This window comes from Girardinichthys multiradiatus, chromosome 1, assembly GCF_021462225.1.
Source record: "Girardinichthys multiradiatus isolate DD_20200921_A chromosome 1, DD_fGirMul_XY1, whole genome shotgun sequence".
Taxonomy (NCBI): domain Eukaryota; kingdom Metazoa; phylum Chordata; class Actinopteri; order Cyprinodontiformes; family Goodeidae; genus Girardinichthys; species Girardinichthys multiradiatus.
In genome coordinates this window covers 45,563,546-45,585,177 of record NC_061794.1, presented here as the reverse complement: position 1 = coordinate 45,585,177, position 21,632 = coordinate 45,563,546, and the positions used below count along the sequence as shown (strand labels likewise).

Genomic DNA, 21,632 nt, shown 5'->3' with positions numbered 1-21,632 from the left:
GTGTGCTGGGTATCAACAAAAAAATATATTGTTGTGTTCAGAGGTAGGGTGGACACCAGAGCCCACTCTGGAGGAAGTAGTGAAACTACAAAAGGGGGCCTCACCAAAAGAAAAGTCAATGTGGAAGGTGAGAGGAGGCAGTGAGGACCAAAATGGACTTTGGAGGAGTCCAGACGGACGTCCAATCCTGCCACCAGGGCTCACTACAGCAGCCCTGGAGGAAGCCCATGGCATGGGGCATGTAGGAACCACACAGATGCTGAAAAATCTCCAACATTGGTGGCATCCTTATTTAAAACCAATGGATTGGATAAACTCATGTGAAATTTGCAGACAGTTCAATGTCAAACCTACCTTGAAGCCAGCGCCAGGGAAATTCCCAGTGGATCCTATTGCAGGGAAAGAAATCATCATTGACTATACAGACATGACTGAGTTCAGATATCTGTTGGTATGTGTGGATGCATTCACAGGATGGCCAGAACCATGGCCTACAAAATAGGAGGACAGCAAAGCAGTGGTAAAGTATCTGATCAACCATTACATCCCCAGACACGGTTTCACAGCCAAAATCAGATCAGACAAAGGCACAAACTTTAAAAATGAAGAGCTGAAAGAAGTGGAAACGTTTTTGGGGCTCAAACATTCTTTTGGGACAGTGTACCATCCACATTCACTGGGCAAGGTGGAGAGGATGAATCAAACACTCAAAACCAAATTGGCTAAAATCTGTGCACAGACCAAAATGAATTGGGTCACAGCCTTACCATTAGCCTTAATGTCAGTAAGAAGCTCTGTAAATCAGAGGCATGGTCTGACTCCACATGAACTACAGACAAGGAGACCATTTCCAGGTCCCCAAACCAGACTACCGTTCTTAAATGAATGTGAACTGTCCATGTCTCACCGTGATTATTATAGATCTCTCCACAGTCTTGTTGCAGCATTCTCCAAACAGGTCCCATCCCAACCGTCTGGGGACCAGAACTCCACGTCAGAAGCAGAGTGGGTCCTTCTGAAGGTCATCAAACAGAAGTGGTCTGAACCAAGGTGGACCGGTCCATTCCAGGTCACTGAGAGGACTTCACACGCGGTGAGGCTCAAAGGTAAAGGAGACACCTGGTACCATTGGAGTCAGTGCACCGCAGCCGAGAATCCACAGAGGTCTCTCACGGAAGTCCAGGAAAACTTGAGAGAGAACACGACAACAGAAGAGCCACCTCCTCACCCTACAGAAGGGGCAGAATAATCCCCTAGGGGTGAGGAGAAGTCATCATACCCATAGGTTAGTCTACACCTTGGGTTCAACAATCTGCAAAAGTATTCATACCCACATAGGGGCAGAATAATCCCCTGGTATGAATCCCAGGCTCCAGGTCAGTCTACGCCTGTAAGTTGAAGACCAGGACAGCATACAGCAGAAGAGGCGGAAGTGATTGAGCTTCCCTCTCACAGGGTGGTTGTAGTTGCTCTCCCACCCAGAACAGAACTGAACTAAAAAAAAAAAAAAAAAACTTTCTATTTTTCTATTTACAGGGTTTGTTCGCTCATTGTATATTCCAGGATTTGTATTAAGTACTTTGATAAAAGTATGAGCCAAAAGGCAAAAACCCTACCCCAATATGGGTTGGATTTTGGGAGGTTCATGCATTATTTCCTTTTCTATTGTTACATTGATTTTTGGATTGTTGTGTGAACTTCCTTTCCAGACATGCTCCAGTCATCCTGAAAACAAGGTGTCGAAACGCAGCCCCTCTCCGCGTCCAGACGCGTGTCTCAAATATTATGGGGGGTTGGAATTAAACTACACATATGGGGATACCACCACGTTTCAATTTGACCTGTGCGACGTCATTAAATGCGGGGGCAACCAAATAGCCTGGAGAGGGTATGATGTTTATATATGCATGAACCAACAGGCATCGGACCAGTGCAAAATGAGTAACCCCGACGGGACGGGAACTCTATGCAGCAGTTGGAGTTATGTGGCCAGCTGGTCTGGGCCAGGGTGGAACCCCACTGAAGAATATGTCCCTTTTGACATCCAAGGAAAGGTTGGTATCCAACGAAACGCGTTAGGATACACGAAAGGAGGGAAGGGAGTAAATCCTCTCCTTCTCTCTCTAAAAAGGTATTAATCACCGATACGGGACCCCAAGCAATGACTATCTGACACTAGGGGTTTGGCAATCAGGGCCAGATGCACAAGGAATGATCAAAATCAATTGGAAAACGCAAACCATACAATCCACCCCAGGCACCTCTTCCACGCAGTCCTCTGCTGGAAGTAAACCCACTGTGGAACCTCCAACCGACCCGAGAGTAGTTAAAATAGATTATTCCACTTTAAAACCCATAGAAATCATTCAAATGGCGACAGGATATACTGAAGATAACCTCTGGCTCCAATGGATAGCTCAGACTGCCAAAGAACAAAGTAAATCAGATTGTGTGGCATGCTCGGCGGCAAGACCACATTTAACTACTGACCCTGCTCCTCTGTACCCAGAGGACAATTGGGGTTATAATTGCATGCTTAAGCTGACCACTGAGGCATCTCCAGCTAACTGCACCACCTTAGCCAGCATCTTCCCTCCTATCCCTAACAATACCAAAACAGGACCATTCTCACCCAATAAAGGTAATGGCACGTATACATGTTTTAACTTTACATCAATCTCGCCCAAAATTAATGTAGGATTGGTGTAATATTACTACACCAGGTAGTGTTATTGGTCCTTGGGCCAGATCTGGACTCTATTATTACTGTGGTGGACATAGATTACTTATCAACATACCTAAAAATACCATAGGGGTGTGTGCAATGGTGAGATTACAGGCTCCCCTTATTCTTTTGGGTAAGGACCTTAAACGTCTACCCACTAAACATGCCCAACAAACAGCTCTCACCCGCAGAAGGCGACGGCATATTATGAAACGAAGCACTGCTGGATTTGATTTAAGTCAGGGCTCCCCCACCTATATAGATGCTATAGGTGTCCCTAGGGGAGTACCAAATGAATATAAATTGGCTGACCAAATTTCTGCAGGATTTGAGAATATACCAATCATTGCTGCCCTTTTCCCTGTGACCCCTAACAAGAATGTCGACCGCATCAATTATATTCATTACAATATCCTACGCCTCGCGAACTTAACTCGAGATGCAGTTGAGGGACTCGCTGATCAAACAGGACCTACTTCCCTTATGTCAGTACAAAATAGAATGGCGCTGGATATGCTTCTAGCAGAAAAGGGGGGCGTATGTGCAATGTTTGGTGATATGTGTTGCACATTTATTCCAAACAATACAGCACCAGACGGATCGGTGTCGAAAGCCTTAGCAGGCCTCAAAACGCTATCCGCAACCATGCATGAACATTCAGGTATTGATAACCCATTTGAGGATTGGATGACTGGTATGTTTGGACATTGGTCAGGTTTAATCATGTCTTTGTTTATTTCCATTGCTGTTTTTGTTGCTATTATGGTGACGTGTGGATGTTGTTGTGTACCATGTATTAGATCTTTGATTGTGCGCTTTATTACTGCAACTATTGAAGGCAAGGCAACCACACCCCCTCATATGATGCCTTTGTTGGCTACCCCTGATGACGAGGAGGAGCCTGAAGGGGTGTTGAGAATTTGATTCAAGTCCACTGTGCTTAGGCTTCTGGTATAGACGTTTACTTTCTGTATTCTTTTAGTTAAGACTCTTACCTTCCTGCCCGATTTCACCAGCGTCCACTCGGAAGGGGGTGGAGGTGGAGCTCGTTCCACACCTTCACAACCACACGGGGCACAAATCTCGACTTGTAAGGGTGAGACACCTGGCTCTGAACCAGTGGCTTTGGTTCTGGTGTCTCCAGGAACTGATAGGCAGCAATCCACATCAGTTCCGCGAGAAGTGGCATCCCGTCTTCATCACTGAGGTGGATCTGCACACATGAGAAAAAACACAGCAAAGAATAGAGAGATTAAAAACTATTACATATAAAATTCCAAAAACTGTTACCTTATTTGCTACTTACACCATCACGGCTCCACAGATGAGGACGGGTCCGAGGGAAATAGTCGTCGATGGGGTGATAAGTCACGCCTGAAAATACAGAAGAAAATACAAATATTTCTAAATTTATATGATTATGATTTACATGAAAAACAATATAGTGCTGTTTAGAAGCTTTGATCGTTCTACCTACCCAGGCGGTTTGAACGACGATGAAATTCCTGCTGAAAGGCTCTCATCTTGTCCTCGGACTCCGTCAAACGCGGAACCATAGCGGTACAAAAATCCTAAAGAAAACACAATAAGTTATTAACAAACACTATATTTACTATATCAACCATTTAAGTCGAAGAAGCATGACAACTCACCTTAGGCCAGCGACTGAGAACAGCCAAAAGGTACCGCTCAAAAGCTTGTCCCGCCTGTTCAGGTGTTTTGCTGGCCGCAAGGTTGTTAGATGGAGCCATGACGCAAACAGCGTCAGGCTCCTGAGGAACTACAGCGTGCAGAACCTTGCGGCGCAGGTCATCTGCGCAGGCCCCTGGAGTCGACATGACCCCAAAAGCAATGTGGTTACCTGGCATTGGAACAATGCCGTCTGCGATAGACCGCAAATGGGAGGCCCCGATGAGAAGGACGAACTGTAAAACACAAATGTAAAATAAACAAACATTTAAGGAAAAAACACAAAACATTTCTACAAAGTATATTTAAAACTTTTGGAATTCCACTTACTTTCTCACCAGGATTCCCAGCAGGAATGACCAACTTGTGACGTGCAGGGTGACCTCACTCATTGGCCATTCGTTCACCTTGTCGCCCCATCCGGTACCACAACCTATGGATAAACATACAAAACCAAGTACTTAGATTTTTTTCTTATTTATTTAACATATAATATTTAAACCAGATTGGTCCACAATAACACTATATACACATAACCAATATTTTAATCACTTCATAAAACATAGTAAAACAAATACTGACGTGGAACAAAGTCGCTGGAAGGCTCTGGCATCCCGACACGCTGAGCCCGAGTTGCTTCAACCCTGCGACGAGCAGCTTCGGATCGGCGGTGGGACTTTCCTCGAGGCATCTGCAAATTAACATTAAAGGAATAAATGCTAAAGGTATTCATGATTAAAAAAATATAACTTTAGTAGAATATGTTCACATTAATTTACCAAGATGTACAGTTCATCTCAACATTGTGCATTTTTTCATAAATTACTGTACAACTAAAAACTGTTTGAAAAACATCCATTCAAACATTTATCAGCTTAAATAAAGTTGTACTAATTTATTGAAAAGCAAATGAGTCAATAACACCATAAAAACCTTTTGACTTTATATTAGGTACATGTTGCTGTTCTTATGCATATCAGTAAAGTTCCCACACTTTTATAAATAAAGTGCAAGCAAAAAAGTCACAAAGTCACCCTGTCATGGACACATTTAAAGCACATTAAGTAAATGACAATTATATTACAGTTATAAGATCTACATTGTATACCTTGACCTCAACAAGGAGGATCTCTAATGAAATGATTTTGAAAACAGTCTTAACTAAACGTTAAAAAAACAGCATATGGTTGTGCAGGTTGTATGGGGGGGTGCACATCAACAAGTATTCACACCAGGAAAATACTTTGGACCGTTTAGTTTGTTGTGTCACATTTTACTTTTTGCAAGTGAACTACTACCTGTAAAAAAAAAAAAAGCCACGTGGGTGACGATCATTGCTCCCATTGGACAGAAATGACGTGGAAAAGACAGAGCACAGACCCGGAAATGTAGGAAAACAGCTGCATGAGACGTGTTCCGTTATTACAGCTGCAATATCATCGTGAGGTTGAAGAGCAGCTCATTCAACACAGACTTTGAGACGTTCTAGTTATAAGTGTGGAACAGCGTTGGAAGAATACGTGCTGAACGCAGAAGAAGACGCTGTGCTCTGCGCGCGCACTCAAACATGGCCGGTGTTACAACAATCAGCTGACCAGGTATGATTTCAGAATAACTTACATCTTAGCTATCGGTGGATTGTTAAGTAAAAAGAGATGTACGTTTTCTGTATTTGGTTCGGATCGGAACCGGCACATATTCAGACCATAGGCGAACCACACCAGAGTCCGTTTGGAAGCGGATACCGGTCCTTCTTCGAGCTCAACAAATGCACATTTAACTACTCTCTGTTTATGAAGTTCTAGCCTCATTAATTAACTTTACTTATTACTGACAAATTTATTTTAAATGACGAACTTTCATACGCTTCAATTCGTTACGTGCAAACAACTCTGTCGTGATGTTAAGTCATGAGAACGGATCCACGTCCTACGTGACGAGTCCAAACGTCACCTTCAACAGAACCGCTCTCTGTAGTTCTACCTAACGTCTCCTACCACGAAACTAAGCTTCACAGCAAGAGCAACAAAAACTCACGGCAGCCAGCTTACCTCCTCAAACTCTGTTTAAGGCAAACGCCGTATTTAAATTGCAGATTTTACAATATAATTTCTAGATGAAACAAAGCCTAATTTTACTGATTTATAACAAATAAATGCACATGCTAGCTTCAGAGTAATATTGCTTATTCTTATGCCAAAAAAATAAGTATTGAAAATTCTTACCTCGACAAAAATCACTGAGGGTGGAGAGAAGAAACAGCAAGATTGCTCTTTCTTCTCTGAAGGGTTGAGGGAATACTTTGAGCTCACCAGAAGTTTACTCAAAGCTAGTCTGTAAAAGATTAAGGATTATCCGGCGGGCAAAACCAAATAACCACTCAGCCAACCAATAGTTTTCAAAGAAAACATCACGTGATTCCATGCAACCAATAAACTTACAGAAAATTCATTCAAATTTGAAATGGACCAATCACTTTGCTGCCAGTAAAGTCAAACTCTGTAACATCAAACTAAACAGGATACTTCACAATAAAAGTGCATTTTGACAGGAAGTTCATTAAAACTGCAAACTTCTAAACAATTTCTTTTATATGGTTTATTTATTTAAAACCAGTCATTAATACAAGTGGAAACAAAGCAAGAACAAAACATCTTTGATTTCTTTTCCATATTATATTCCCTTTTAATAAAATTGCATCAAAATTAATATATATTATAAAAAACCACAATTTATTCCGAATAATGTATTTAATGTTGCAAGGTGACCCTGCGTTCTGAGTTGATGTTGAGGATAGTTAAATGTGTGAGATCTTTATTCTATGGAAGGAATGGCAAGAAGGCTGGAGAAAAGGCAAGCACTGAGACATCAGATGCATAACAATCCTGAGGTAACTGTTTCAACAGTGTGGCTGGGGATGAAAATACAAACCCAATAGGTGACTCCCACGTAAGAGCATAGACATCATGAGAGTCAATAAAAGAATAAAAATCTTTCTCAGAGGCTTTTTAAGAAAACTCAGAAAGAACACTGGCCAGGTCAAGTTCTGAGGACTTGATTAGACTAACTAAATGTGAATTGGTCACTCTGCAGCTCCTTTTAACTCCACCTGAATGAGCTTTTTCTAGAACAGCTGCACGACAGGCCATTCAGTCACACTCCAGCAGAGATCCTCTAAGAGGAAAGTGACCCACACAAAGAAAAAAAAAAAAAACTAACACCAGGATGTGTACTGCCTGATGGAAGTAGGTGGAATCAAGCAGCAGCCTCGTCAGTGGCCTGAAGACAACGATACCAGGCTCCCGCGGTCGCTTCACAGGCCGAGTTGCGCTGAGGTGCGGCGAGGGCCTTCAACACTGCTTGCAGCTTTAATTTAACTTGTTTTTTTTCCAGGGTGGAATGATGGGTTAATGTAAAACTTCACTGATTTTTTAAAAACACAATTTGGCAAAAATTCTTCCAATCCAGTGTCTGTGACCTTCGACAGGGTCAACATTATAAGATTTGGTTTTGGCCATGGCCTTATTAAATACATAAACACACTGTATAGCAATCCCAAAGCTGACTAGTGGTCTGCTTTCACCATTTTGTAATCTCTCCACGTCAGGGATGCCCCCTCTCGCTGCTCTTATTTCATATTGTTCTTGGGGCCGTGAGCAATGGCCATAGGAGTGTTGAGCATACATTAATACTTTATCCTGATAATGTTCTTTGTCTTACTAGTGACCCCATCAATTCATTACCTTCACAAAGGAATCTCAGAGGTAATTACTCCAAACTACCTGTTAGCCAAGTTTACTGAACTAAATCTGAGGCAATGCCAATACCCAAATATTGCCATCCCCACATAATAAGACAGTATTATTTTAGATTCTAAAAGACATGATATTACTGTGTATCATGCTAAGACCAGACTTAAACGAGATAACAACGCTGATCTTCAATTCAGTCCTTCAAAACAAAAAACAGCAAATGGAGGAAGGTAAATGTGAGCTTGTGGGCTAAAGTAAATGTATTAAAATGGTCACAGCCAAACAATTTCACTACATATCCACCCATGGTATCGTAAAATATATCAGGCTATATTTACAAACCTGTGATAACCTCATCAGGAATTTTCTTTGGACAGGCAGTTAATCCCCTTCAAGATGAGTAAAATGTATGATCCCAAAGAAAAACGGGGGGTTCGGATTACCTGATGGTAGATTTTAAGGGTCCGTCATTTGAGACGGCCAATGGAGTTTGGCTTGGAATGGGTTGCCATAGAGAATACTCTAACCACACCATTTAATCATATAATTGCAATTTCCCAACATCTGAATGATAAAAAGAAGGATGTAAACCCAGTCAGTACCACTTTTGAGATCTGGGCACAGGTTCAACATGTCTCACTCTGATTTAGGCCAGAAGTACAAACAGGAAGGCAGAAGGTGTTTGTAAATGCTGGACAGATCATGGATTTCATACAGTAGGGGATCTTTAATAACATGGCATATTTACTTCGCTCACCAAGCTAGTTCAAAAGTACAACCTACAAAATAGGAGACCTTTGGAAATGGCCTCAAATTAGTAATGGTGTCGTTGACAAGTTTCAGTCAGGATGATTAGGCAGCCTGATTATGGGCGATCTGCAAAACCCTCTTAAGTACAAGGCATCTACATTTAATAAAAACTCAGTATATCCAACTAGGGACATTTGTGACAGTCTGAGGAAAATTTGGCAGGAACAACTTGAGGGTGAACCAAACAGACTTGGATAAATCTGGATTTACGAATAGCAACACTGTTTGGAAATGGAATCAATATGGGCAAATTTTTTCATCTCATGTGGGAATGCCCTCTGGTCAATCCTTTCTGGCGGAAGGTTGTAAAACACCAATGTCTCCATGCCTTATGGTGGATAAAACACAAACACCAACCTGAGGAAAAAGAACATATTCAGCTGTGATGGTTGGAGCAGCATTGGCTGCTAGGATCATACTGAGTCACTGGAGCCACTGACTGAGACAGCATCATATCAGGTTATGCAACCTGACATTTTAGGAGCCAGACTGATTTGCATTTGTGTGGTGAATAGGCAGAAACCTTTGACCTTGTAACCCAGTTAACCTAATATTCTCAGCAGTCAGCAGGGGAAATCTACTCAACACTCAAGGGTGTTGGCCAAATACCCACTGACTGCATATGCATTAAAAGAAACAACAGATAAGCAATGTTTTTTCTTTTCTTGTCTTTGTGATCCCTTTTTAATGCCACCCTCGTAAACTGCCCTTATGGCTCTAATAAAAAACCACCACTTAAGCTAGAACATAATGAGGTTTATCTGTAACGTGGAAAGACAACTGTTTTGTTTTCCAAAATTTGACTCTAGCTTTTTATTGACTGTGGTTTTAACTTTTATTAATGTGGCGAATAAAAGTCAGGAAGGTGAAGATCTCCAGGTGTTCACTGTCCAGTCCTGGGATTTTTGGACTACATGAGAATGTTTGATAAATTCCTTTAATTAGACCGGGATTTCTCTTCAAAGTTATAAATCAGTAGGATTACACAGAAAACATTTCCTACTTTATCTGATACTTCTACTCGCTCCACTCTTAACGCTAGAAATAGTGGATTTATTTAAACGGTTTCACACAAAACCTGGAAGCAGTACTAAATTTTTCCATTTTGGATGATGTGCAAAATTCAAATACATTTTTTTTGTCCTTCTTTTTTTAACTGGATAGGATAAAAAATTATGAAAGAAGAAAGCACCACCTCATAGTTCTCACATTTTAATTTTGTTTTGACATTCCTGTATAAATCGTAATCATTGGGTTCCATAGCCTTGCATTATTTTGCCTCAGAGAAAACAGCCGTAGAGTCTGGTGCTATTTTTATTCGGATCCTTACTCTGTCGCTTAATAGATCCATCTCTCTCTAATTTGCCAAATCTCTTTCTCTTTTGAATCACTCTATCACTGATGGTTTCCTGCATATTTTTCTGTTTGCTGCTGGGATGTAACTGATTTTATCAGTCAAATTTCTGCAAAGGGAATAACATTCATTTTTTTATTCCAATCGTCACAGCGGACGTTGATGCTGTATTGCCTTTTAAACCTGTAATATTTTCAAATATAGCTCACCTTACCTGGTCTTATCTTCCCATGGAATGCAGCAGACTTTGCATTTGCCGACTCAAACAAAAATCTGCTGGGGTTGAGCTACCATTACAAAGGAGGCAGTGTGCATTTTCATGTGCGAGTTTGCATAGCATTATTTACAAAAATGAAACTGTTTTGTGGACATGTGCGCATTGGGAGAAGCTTTTCACTTACACGGTTGTTGCAGGTCAGATTTGAGACGAGAACATTTGATTTAAAGTCAGTGTTACATTGCAGTAATCTGAAAGATATTCATCCTGAACAATATATATTGCTACCTTAACCGTATCAAGATTTTTAAAGCACTTTAACCAGTTCAGCCACGCTCACAGAATGCTTTTAGAAAACAATCAGGGCAAAAAGTGCTGCAAATGACACGGCTATTTTTCTGTGTTCAAACTTTTTCCTCCATGTCTCTAATAAGCCAGTTATGCTATTCTGTGTGCCTTTCTATTAATGGCATAGGATGATATGATGCCCTGTGCCTTTCTGCACATTTAACACTGTAGCAGACATTACAGTGGCTTGCTAAAGTATTCACACCCCTTGGACTTTTCCACATATTGTCACATTACAACCACAAACAAATATATTTTATTGGAATTTTATGTTAAAGACCAACACAAAGTGGTAAACAGTTGTGAAGTGGAACGAAAATTATACATGATTTCTTTTTTTTTTTTGTACAAATAAATAACTGAAAAGGACATTGTGCAAAAGTATTCCACCCCCACACCCCCTTCTCTCAATACTTTGTGGAACCACATTTTGCTGCAATTACAGCTGCAAGTCTTCAAGGGTATGTCTCTACCAGCATTCACGTCTAGTGACTGAATATTTTTGCCCATTCTTCTTTACAAAACAGCTCAAGCTCAGTCAGATTAGATGGAGAGTGTTTGTAAACAGCAGTTTTCAGATCTTGTCAGACATTCTCGATTTCATTTAGGTCTGGACTTTGACTGGTCCATTCTAACACATTAATATGTTTTGTTTTAGACCATTCCACTGTAGCCCTGGCTTTATGTTTAGGGTGGTTGTCCTGCTGGAAGGTGAACCTCCGCCCTAGTCTCAAGTCTTTTTCAGACTCCAACAGGTTTTCTTCCAAGATTGTCCTGTATTTGGCTCCATACCTCTTCCCATCAACTCTGACCACCTTCCCTGTCCCTGCTGAAGAGAAGCACCCCAGAGCATAATGCTGCCACCACCATATTTGACAGTGGGGATGGTGTGGTCAGAGTGATGTGCAGTGTTAGTTCTCTGTCACACATAGCATTTTGCATTTTGGCCAAAGTGTTAAATCATGGTCTCGTTTGACCAAAGTACCTTCTTCCACATGTTTGCTGTGTCTCCAACATGGCTTCTGGCAAACTGCAAACAGGACTTCTTATGGTTTTCTTTTAACAATGTCTTTCTTCTTGCCACTCTTCCATAAAGACCACATTTGGGTAGTGCACGACTAATAGTTGTCCTGTGGACAGATTCCTCCACCTGAGCTGTGGATCTCTGCAGTTCATCCAGAGTCACCATGGGCCTCTCGGCTGCATCTCCGATCAGTGCTCTCCTTGTTCGGCCTGTAAGTTAAGGTGGATGGCCTCGTCTTGGTAGGTTTACAGTTGTGCCAAACTCTTTATTTCCAGATGATGGATTGAACAGAGCTCCGTGAGATGTTCAAAGCTTGGGAAATCTTTTTATAGCCTAATCCTGCTTTAAACTTCTCCACAACTTTATCCCTGACCTGTCTGGTGTGTTCCTTGGACTTCATGATGCTGTTTGCTCCCCAATATTCTCTTTACCAACCTCTGAGGCCATCACAGAGCAGCTGTATTTGTACTGAGATTAGATTACATACAGGTGGACTCTATTTAGTCATTAGCAAACCTCAGGCAACTTCAGAAGGCAATTGGTTGCACTCAGAGTAAAGGGGGCCTGAATACTGTCAGGTTTAAACAACCTACAATACTTATAACAACACAAAAAGAAAAGAGAGACAAAGTATTAGTTATTTTACTCGCTGCGAGGAGAAACGGTCAAGATGTGCTCAGTTACAGATCTCGCACCGCTCTGAACAGCATCTGTCCGCACCTCTCTTTTTATTATCTTTCGGGGGTCCCTATTTACAAAGAACGTTGCTCTCTAAGGATGGGAAACAACAGCTGCATCGGAAACAGGTCATAAACAGCTTTATCCTTTAACAACACATTTCCACAATCTCTCCATCTCCAGGATTAGTTGCGCCTTTTGTTCAGTGCAATCAGCCTTCATCTTTTTCATCTCCTCAACTGGACTGCTTCCTTCTCTGCAAGCTCAGCTCCATTTATTATCTTTGCCTGCAGACAACTCATCACATTCTTTACTCACACAAACATCATGAATGATTATAAGATCAAATAGTTAACTTAAAAAATAGGAGAAACTATAAGACAAATCTTTATTCAATTATTCCAACAAATACCTTTGCCCACTGCACTTTTCAGTTTTTAATTTGTAAAACATTTTTTAAATCATGTATAATTTTCGTTCCACTTCACAATTGTATACCACTTTGTGTTAGTTTTTCACATAAAATTTCGATAAAATATATTTATGTTTGTTGTTGTAATATGACAAAATGTGGAAAAGTTCAAGGGGTATGAATACTTTTACAAGCCTCTATATATACACTGTTAGTGGAAAAATCCATCCAAACATGTTTAAAATGTCTCGTTTGACCAAAGAGGTAAGGTGTATTCGTCACTTCCTGTTCTCGCTGTTGCACTCGGTGGATTGTTTGGTGTGTGAAGCTCTCTCGTTTTATCTGATTTCTCTCTACTGTGATATCTCTTACTTGTTCTAATACATAAGCACGTTAAAACACTTACTTTCTGTTGCTACTTTTAACATTTGGGGACTTATTGTGAGTGAAGACCAGGACATCACACCAGCGCTCCACCCATTGCCAACAAAACCAGGGCTGGCCCTTTTACCCCTCTACGGAGAAATGGCACATACACTTGCTTTAACTTCCCTTCCAAAACCCCGCAGGTGAATGTTGGGGAAATTCCTCGCGATTGGTGCAACTCCACGGTGTCAGGCTCAGTGATAGGTCCTTGGGCAAGATCAGGACTTTATTATTATTGTGGAGGACACCGCCTTCTGACTAGGATCCAAAATAATACTATTGGAGTGTGTGCCTTGGTTAGGTTGCAGGCACCTCTCCTCTTGTTAGGAAAAGATCTTAAGAATCTTCCTTCAACACACGCCCAAAGCACAATCAATAGCTACAACTCTTTAGAATATTTAATCCTTAATTTTCCTCATCCAAATTGCAAAGCACTAAAACCACTTGTGTTTGTTGTTTTGTACCGTCCACCAGGCCCTTACTCTCAATTTTTAGATCAGTTTTCAGATCTTTTATCTGATTTAGTGTTAAATATAGATTAATTTATTATACTGGGGGATTTTAACATTCATGTTGACGCTGAAACTGATAGCCTAAATATGGCGTTTAATGCTATCTTAGACTCAATTGGCTTTGCTCAAAACATTAACAAACCTACCCACCTTTGTCTTCATTCTCTGGACCTTCTGCTGACATATGGCATTGAGTGTAAAGATATAACAATATTCTCTCATAACCCTGTCCTGTCTGACCATTCCTTAATAACCTTTGAGTTTAATTTAACCGAGTACTCCACACCTGAAAGAAAATTTCATTATAGTAGATCATTATCAGGCGATGCTGTAACAACCTTTAAAGAATATGTTCCACTTTTGATTTCCTCATTATCACAGAAAAACACAATGGAGGGCAATAATTCTGTTTCTGCCCCTTCACAAATTGATTCTTTTGTTCATAGTGTTTCTTCATCATTGTGTGATGCATTAGAAAATGCAGCCCCCTTGAAAAAGAAGGTAATCATTAATAGGAGGCTAGCTCCTTGGTTTAATTTAGATATGCGTACTTTAAAGCACAATGTTAGAAAATTGGAGAGAAAATGGTGCTCTACACACCTAGAGGATTCCTACTTAATCTGGAAAAATAGCCTACTGTTGTATAAAAAGACACTTCGCCAAGCTAGAACACATTATTTCTCATCATTAATAGAAGAGAACAAGAATAATCCTAGGTTTCTCTTTAGTACAGTTGATAAACTTATAGAGTCATAGCTCTGTTGAGCCATCCATTCCCTTAGCTCTTAGCAGTCATGACTTTATGGGATTCTTCTTAAATAAAATTAATTCTATTAAAAAGAAAATATTTGACATACTCCTGAAGATGATTACTTCATCCTCAGCAAGTGAGACGACATTGGAAATAACTGCAGAACCTGATTTGTGTTTGGACTGTTTTGATCCTGTGGAGCTTCCTGAGTTATCAGAAATATTAGCTTCATCTAAACCTTCAACTTATATGTTAGACCCAATCCCAACCAAATTATTTAAGGAAGTGTTCCCTCTGATTACCAGCCCCATTTTAGATATAATTAATCTATCTTTAGTAAATGGATATGTACCACAAGCTTTTAAGGTAGCTGTAATTAAACCTTTACTTAAGAAACCTTCGCTTGATCGAGATGACTTAATAAATTACAGACCTATATCCAATCTTCCATTCTTATCTAAAATTCTTGAGAAAATAGTTGCTAATCAAATGTGTGAACATTTATACAGCAATGACCTGTTTGAAGAGTTTCAGTCAGGTTTCAGAGCTCATCATAGCACTGAAACAGCTCTGCTAAAAGTCACTAATGATATTCTTATGGCCTCAGATAATGGACTTGTGTCTGTTCTGGTTCTGTTAGATCTCAGTGCTGCATTTGATACAGTTGATCATAATATTCTCTTAGAAAGGCTGGAATATGCTGTAGGGATCAGGGGAACATCGCTAGGCTGGTTTAAATCTTATCTGTCTGACAGATTCCAGTTTGTTCATGTAAATGATAAATCATCTTTAAACTCCAGGGTTAATTGTGGAGTACCACAGGGTTCAGTACTTGGGCCAATTCTCTTTACTATACATATGCTTCCAATCTTATCTTATATCTCCGGAACATTGCCAAAATTAGAAATATCCTGTCCAGGAGTGATGCTGAAAAACTAGTCCATGCATTTGTTACTTCAAGGCTGGACTATTGTAATTCTTTACTATCAGGATGTCCACAAAATGCAGTTAAAAGCCTTCAGCTGAATCAAAATGCTGCAGCAAGAGTTCTGATGAAAATTAAAAAGAGAGATCATATTTCTCCTATTTTAGCTTCCCTTCAGTGGCTTCCTGTTAAATCCAGAATAGAATTTAAAATTCTCCTCCTCACATATAAAGCCCTTAATGATCTAGCTCCATCATACATCAGAGATCTGATTGGTCCATATGTTCCTAACAGAGCACTTCGTTCTCAGACTGCAGGTTTACTGGTGGTTCCTAGAGTATCTAGAAGTAGAATGGGAGGCAGATCCTTTAGTTATCAGGCTCCTCTCCTGTGGAACAAGCTCCCAGTTTTAGTCCGTGAGGCAGACACCCTGTCTACTTTTAAGGCTAGGCTTAAAACTTTCCTTTTTGATAAAGCGGTGTCTGGGGAGAGGGACATCTGGGTGTTTCTGCTGAGTCTGCTGCCCCTGTGACCCGGTCCCGGATAAAGCGGAAGACGATGAGTACGAGTACCTACAGGGGTTGGACAATGAAACTGAAACACCTGTCATTTTTGTGTGGGAGGTTTCATGGCTAAATTGGACCAGCCTGGTAGCCAGTCTTCATTGATTGCACATTGCACCAGTTAGAGCAGAGTGTGAAGGTTCAATTAGCAGGGTAAGAGCACAGTTTTGCTCAAAATATTGAAATGCACACATTATGGGTGACATACCAGAGTTCAAAAGAGGACAAATTGTTGGTGCACGTCTTGCTGGCGCATCTGTGACCAAGACAGCAAGTCTTTGTGATGTATCAAGAGCCACGGTATCCAGGGTAATGTCAGCATACCACCAAGAAGGACGAACCACATCCAACAGGATTAACTGTGGACGCAAGAGGAAGCTGTCTGAAAGGGATGTTTGGGTGCTAACCTGGATTGAATCCAAAAAACATAAAACCACGGCTGCCCAAATCACGGCAGAATTAAATGTGCACCTCAACTCTCCTGTTTCCACCAGAACTGTCCGTCGGGAGCTCCACAGGGTCAATATACACGGCCGGGCTGCTATAGCCAAACCTTTGGTCACTCATGCCAATGCCAAACGTCATTTCAATGGTGCAAGGAGCACAAATCTTGGGCTGTGGACAATGTGAAACATGTATTGTTCTCTGATGAGTCCACCTTTACTGTTTTCCCCACATCCGGGAGAGTTACGGTGTGGAGAAGCCCCAAAGAAGCGTACCACCCAGACTGTTGCATGCCCAGAGTGAAGCATGGGGGTGGATCAGTGATGGTTTGGGCTGCCATATCATGGCATTCCCTTGGCCCAATACTTGTGCTAGATGGGCGTCACTGCCAAGGACTACTGAACCATTCTTGAGGACCATGTGCATCCAATGGTTCAAACATTGTATCCTGAAGGCGGTGCCATGTATCAGGATGACAATGCACCAATACACACAGCAAGACTGGTGAAAGATTGGTTTGATGAACATGAAAGTGAAGTTGAACATCTCCCATGGCCTGCACAGTCACCAGATCTAAATATTATTGAGCCACTTTGGGGTGTTTTGGAGGAGCGAGTCAGGAAACGTTTTCCTCCACCAGTATCATGTAGTGACCTGGTCACTATCCTGCAAGAAGAATGGCTTAAAATACCTCTGACCACTGTGGAGGACTTGTATATGTCATTCTCAAGACGAATTGATGCTGTATTTGCCGCAAAAGGAGGCCCTACACCATACTAATAAATTATTGTGGTCTAAAACCAGGTGTTTCAGTTTCATTGTCCAACCCCTGTATATTCCAACACAAAGCTGTTTGCACAGAAACCCAGAATCTTTTGTGGGACGAGTCACATTCCAGTTAGTTTTTGTCTCGCAACCTTTATCTCACAGTAAAATCAAAAGTGAGAGGTTTTAGTGTCTTGTTTTATCAGATGAGATCGCATCAATGTCAATAAAACACACAAAAAACTTGGGAGGCCAGTGTCAAGTTGTAGCAGTTTTTAATTCCCCATCATGAACTTGATCAAGCACAAGAAAAGCCTTTCACAACACAAGGAGAAACAGAGAGAGAACACAGTACTTACAAAGATGACAGATGGTGTATTTTTCAACTTCCTGTCACAGAAGGGAACAAAAAGACAATAATAAAAATAAAATAAAGGAAAAAAATAGGAGTAGAAAGTTGGTTTAACTTGTTTTTGCTATTTTAATAAAAGCTACAAAAATCTAATGTTTAAATCTTTTTGAGAACATACAGAATTATAATATAGAAACACTACATCTTTAAAACATCGCCCCACCCACCCCACACATTACCCCTGAAACTGAGGGCAGCACAACCACAGGTGAACAAATATCAAGTACTGTACAGACATGAGTCACCACGAGTCACCACGGCTCCACCGAGACCAGAACCTTCTTAGGAGAGCAGCAGCAAACTACTGTCTGCTTCTGCAGCCCAGACCTGCGAGATGTTGAAAACGTCAGACACTTCATGAACCCTTTGGCTGCAATAAAAGAAAAAACCCACTGAAGACAGTGGTTTCTATTACGGTCCCACGTTTTTTCCTTTGTAAAAAAAAAAAAAAAACAGTTCAGGCCTCAAAATGCTCTTGTCTAAACATGACAAAACATATCTTGATGCATATCATCTTTTGCATTGTGTGGGCACTGCTATCATTAAAATCATCTCGGATTCGCCTGAGTGTGTGGGTTTAAAACCTGCAGTGTTGTAGTGTGTTTTAGTGAGATAAAGTTTCTTCTGGAACATAAATTAATGACTAATGTTTGACAGCATCTCAATGGAGTCGCCATCAGACTTCATATGTTCTCTGATATTTCCAGCTTTTACTTTTCGAGCAGGATTTAGATCCTGACATTTTGGGCCCTTTTTTTTTTTGTTTTACATCAAGTTTCATAAAATTCTGGCTGATTCTGGCTTGCACAATCTGAGAAGAAGCCACGAGTGTTCATATGTGGTTTAACTTCTTGTCCAGTAGTAGAAATCCTTCACATGGGAGGGCATCCTTTGTTCTAAGGAATGTCGGTTTCTGCTTTTCTGACAGAATTAGGCTCATTTAGATGCAGTCACTTATTCTTTTGTTTTAGCTCAACTTGTTGCCTAAATCTTTTTGTACTTTTTGTTAAGCGAGTTTTTGGTTTTTATAAGAAATCTTTAAAAAAGTAACAAGTTTTGAGAAGAGACTGCAACCATCTGCCTGTCTTTTAAGTTAACTTGTACATTTCCAAGTGCAGAGTCAAGATCCTATGATGATATTTGTTTTGGTTTTGTTTTTTGACACAAATCACTCATTGAGATTTTGGAGGGAGAAACAGAAAGGTGAAAATGTTACCGACTTGAGAAAAACCAAAAGGAAAACATATTTGGTTCTGTTCAACACTAAATAAAACACTATCATAACTCAGAGGCATTTAAGTTCAATATGGAGATAGTCAGATACCCCCCCATCTGAGACAGCAAAGATTAAAGCTACTTAATATTCACAGCAGAATCTGAACACTTCAAGAAACAAGCGAGCAATGGGGGGGTAATGCTGTGAAGAATTGCTGTTAAGCCATTAGCGGGCTTCCACACCAAATACAATAACAAGAAAAAACTAAGTGGAACAATTATAGTAAAGGGTTGAACATGTTTGCACATTAAAGTTGGTTGGGTGTAAAATGAGAAGGAAACAGACTGGAATGGTGCTACACAGACTGCAGCAAATGATCCTGCATGCAGTTGTATTTATTTAGAGTCAACCCAGGGAGCTGCCGCTTCTAGTAAAAACTCTAATCTAACCCTACGATGGGCTTAAAATAGTTTCACTTTGAAAGGAAAAGTGAGAACTGCACATCCATTTTAAAACAATCTTACCCAATCAAACTGAGCAACTGTCCAAATAACAAACCCTTTTAACTTTGATCTGCAGGTTTTAAGCGTTTCTTGACTAATAAAAGCAAACAAGAGCACCAAACATTCCTTTAAAAACAGTCGCAGGTAATCTGATCCCAGTTTTATGTCTAATTTGTTGTCTGTTTGGAGTGATTTCAGATGATAGAAACATTTTATCTACATGACCGTAAGCTCACATAAATCACTGTAAATAAACAAAAAACAGCACAGATATAATGAAGGTCGACATTTAGAGGTTTGGCGTGAGAATGAAAGTTTCAGGAAACAAAACCTGATCGGATGAAAGGCTTTCAGCGACGGGTGGAGTTTTTAAACTGACTGCGGCTCTTTCACAAGAACAGGGTTTTAAAGTGCTTTGAAATAAATCCCTGTATCGACTCTAAAGAAAACAATATTTACAATAGTTATAATCTTTCTATAAATATTGGATTTGGTGTGGATGACTCACTATGATATCAGAATAAATAAAATAAAAACCAATCAAAGGAACCCCAATACATTCTTTATGGATTATCTTTAAAAAGGCAGTTTTTTACATCTTAAGCAACCTAGTTAAAAACAATTTTCAAATTAATCTGTAGTAACACACTGAAAAGAGACTCCAAGACCAAGAATGGAGGAGCTTTGTCACACACTGTGTAAATATACACATACATTTGATTCCTGATGCTTTGTGTCTTAAACCTCCGAACAAAATAAACCTTCTGTCACTAATAATCTCATACACCAAACAGGCAGCGGCAGACTTAAAAACCAAAAACTAAACTCTAAACTGGAAAATGCTTTCCCATCAGTCAAAGGGAAACTGTATTTACAGGCAAAACTAGCAACCAACAGATTGTGTTACATAAAGTCCCTGAAAGTACCTGCCTGGATGTCACTGTAAAAACACTGAATTACTTTGCTTGATTTAAGGGAGAAAAATCCTAACATACTCAGAATCCTGTACAGGTCAATGAAAACTGTCCATTTTCTGCTCTGATGCTGCATTGATCAAACAAGAAATAGAACAACTGCATTTTTTAACAGTGAAGATATATTCCTGATGGAACAGATTAAGGGGTTTAGGGGACTGATTTAACTGACGGACCCTGTAAGACGTAGCACAAAAGGTATGGAGATGTAGAACAAGGGGGTAAATAAATCCATTACTACATTTATAGCTGTAATTCAGTGTCTGTCCAGTTTTTATTGGCTGGTGGCAGCAGTTGTTTTTTTAAAAGTTTTAATTAATTAAAATCTTTTTCTTTTTTTTTCTTTTTTTATTACAAACGTTTTAACCAAGCTGTAGTATCGAGGCTTTTTGTTTCTTTGTACATCCTTCTGATGCTGTCCCCACTGCAAATTTAGTCTCTGGATTAAAAAAATCATCCCATTTTCACCTTTGTGTTTATACCTCAAGGAATTTTGGACAAAAAAAACCCCAAAAAACAGACAGAGCAGTTTTGGTGCGTTGAGTTCGACGGGAGTCGGCAGTTATGTCCACCTGGAGCTTAGGAGGCGACGCTGGGCTTTTCCTCAAACAGCTGACTAAAATGTTTTCAAGCAGCTTCATCTCCATCAGGCCTAAGAGGTCTGTAGGGAAGACCACAGAACACACATGGAAATTTTAAAAACTGCTCTGAAGTTTTTTGTGCCTACGGTGAATAAAACTACTTCTACACTACAGAACATGCTACAGAACATGCTACAGCATATGCACAAAGGGAAAAAATAATTTGGATCTCAGGTTATCTTAGGGATGACCTGAGACCCTATCATTAAACCGTTTATTTAATAAATAAAAACTAAGACACAACAACCATCTTCTGAATAGGAATTCCAGTTCAGTCTTTTTATTTGGCTTCAGTTTATTTCTTTGTAAAAATGAAAATATAAAACAGATTTTCTTTCTCCAAACATTACATATTGTACATTGTCCTGTTATGTTTTAGGGGATGCCTCAGTCGTTTCCACTGAGTAAACACAACGTTTTATCTGCGCCACGGCTTCTGCTCATTATGTGAACTATTGTTTTCCACAGTTTAGGTCGTGAATTCAAACACC

General features: G+C 40.2%; 1 protein-coding gene, 1 long non-coding RNA gene and 1 pseudogene across 5 annotated transcripts in view; 1 reads left to right on the top strand and 2 right to left on the bottom strand.

The window, feature by feature from the left end:
* Positions 1-1,505: 1,505 nt before the first annotated feature.
* Positions 1,506-6,793, bottom strand: LOC124881184 (annotated as a pseudogene).
* The window catches only part of LOC124881901, a 39,188-nt gene continuing 23,504 nt past the window's right edge, over positions 5,949-21,632 (top strand). For both annotated transcript variants that reach the window (XR_007041813.1, XR_007041857.1), the window contains exon 1: positions 5,949-6,012. This is a non-coding gene — a long non-coding RNA (uncharacterized LOC124881901). The remainder of the gene's footprint in view (positions 6,013-21,632) is intronic.
* LOC124879523 (cryptochrome-1-like) overlaps positions 17,654-21,632 on the bottom strand; it is a 40,675-nt gene continuing 36,696 nt past the window's right edge. For 2 of the 3 annotated variants that reach the window (XM_047384503.1, XM_047385246.1), the window contains exon 16: positions 17,654-21,161. In XM_047384503.1, the coding sequence (XP_047240459.1) occupies positions 20,977-21,161 (185 nt within the window). In that variant the 3' untranslated portion in view covers positions 17,654-20,976. The remainder of the gene's footprint in view (positions 21,162-21,632) is intronic. The other variant, XM_047385996.1, reaches the window with a different exon arrangement.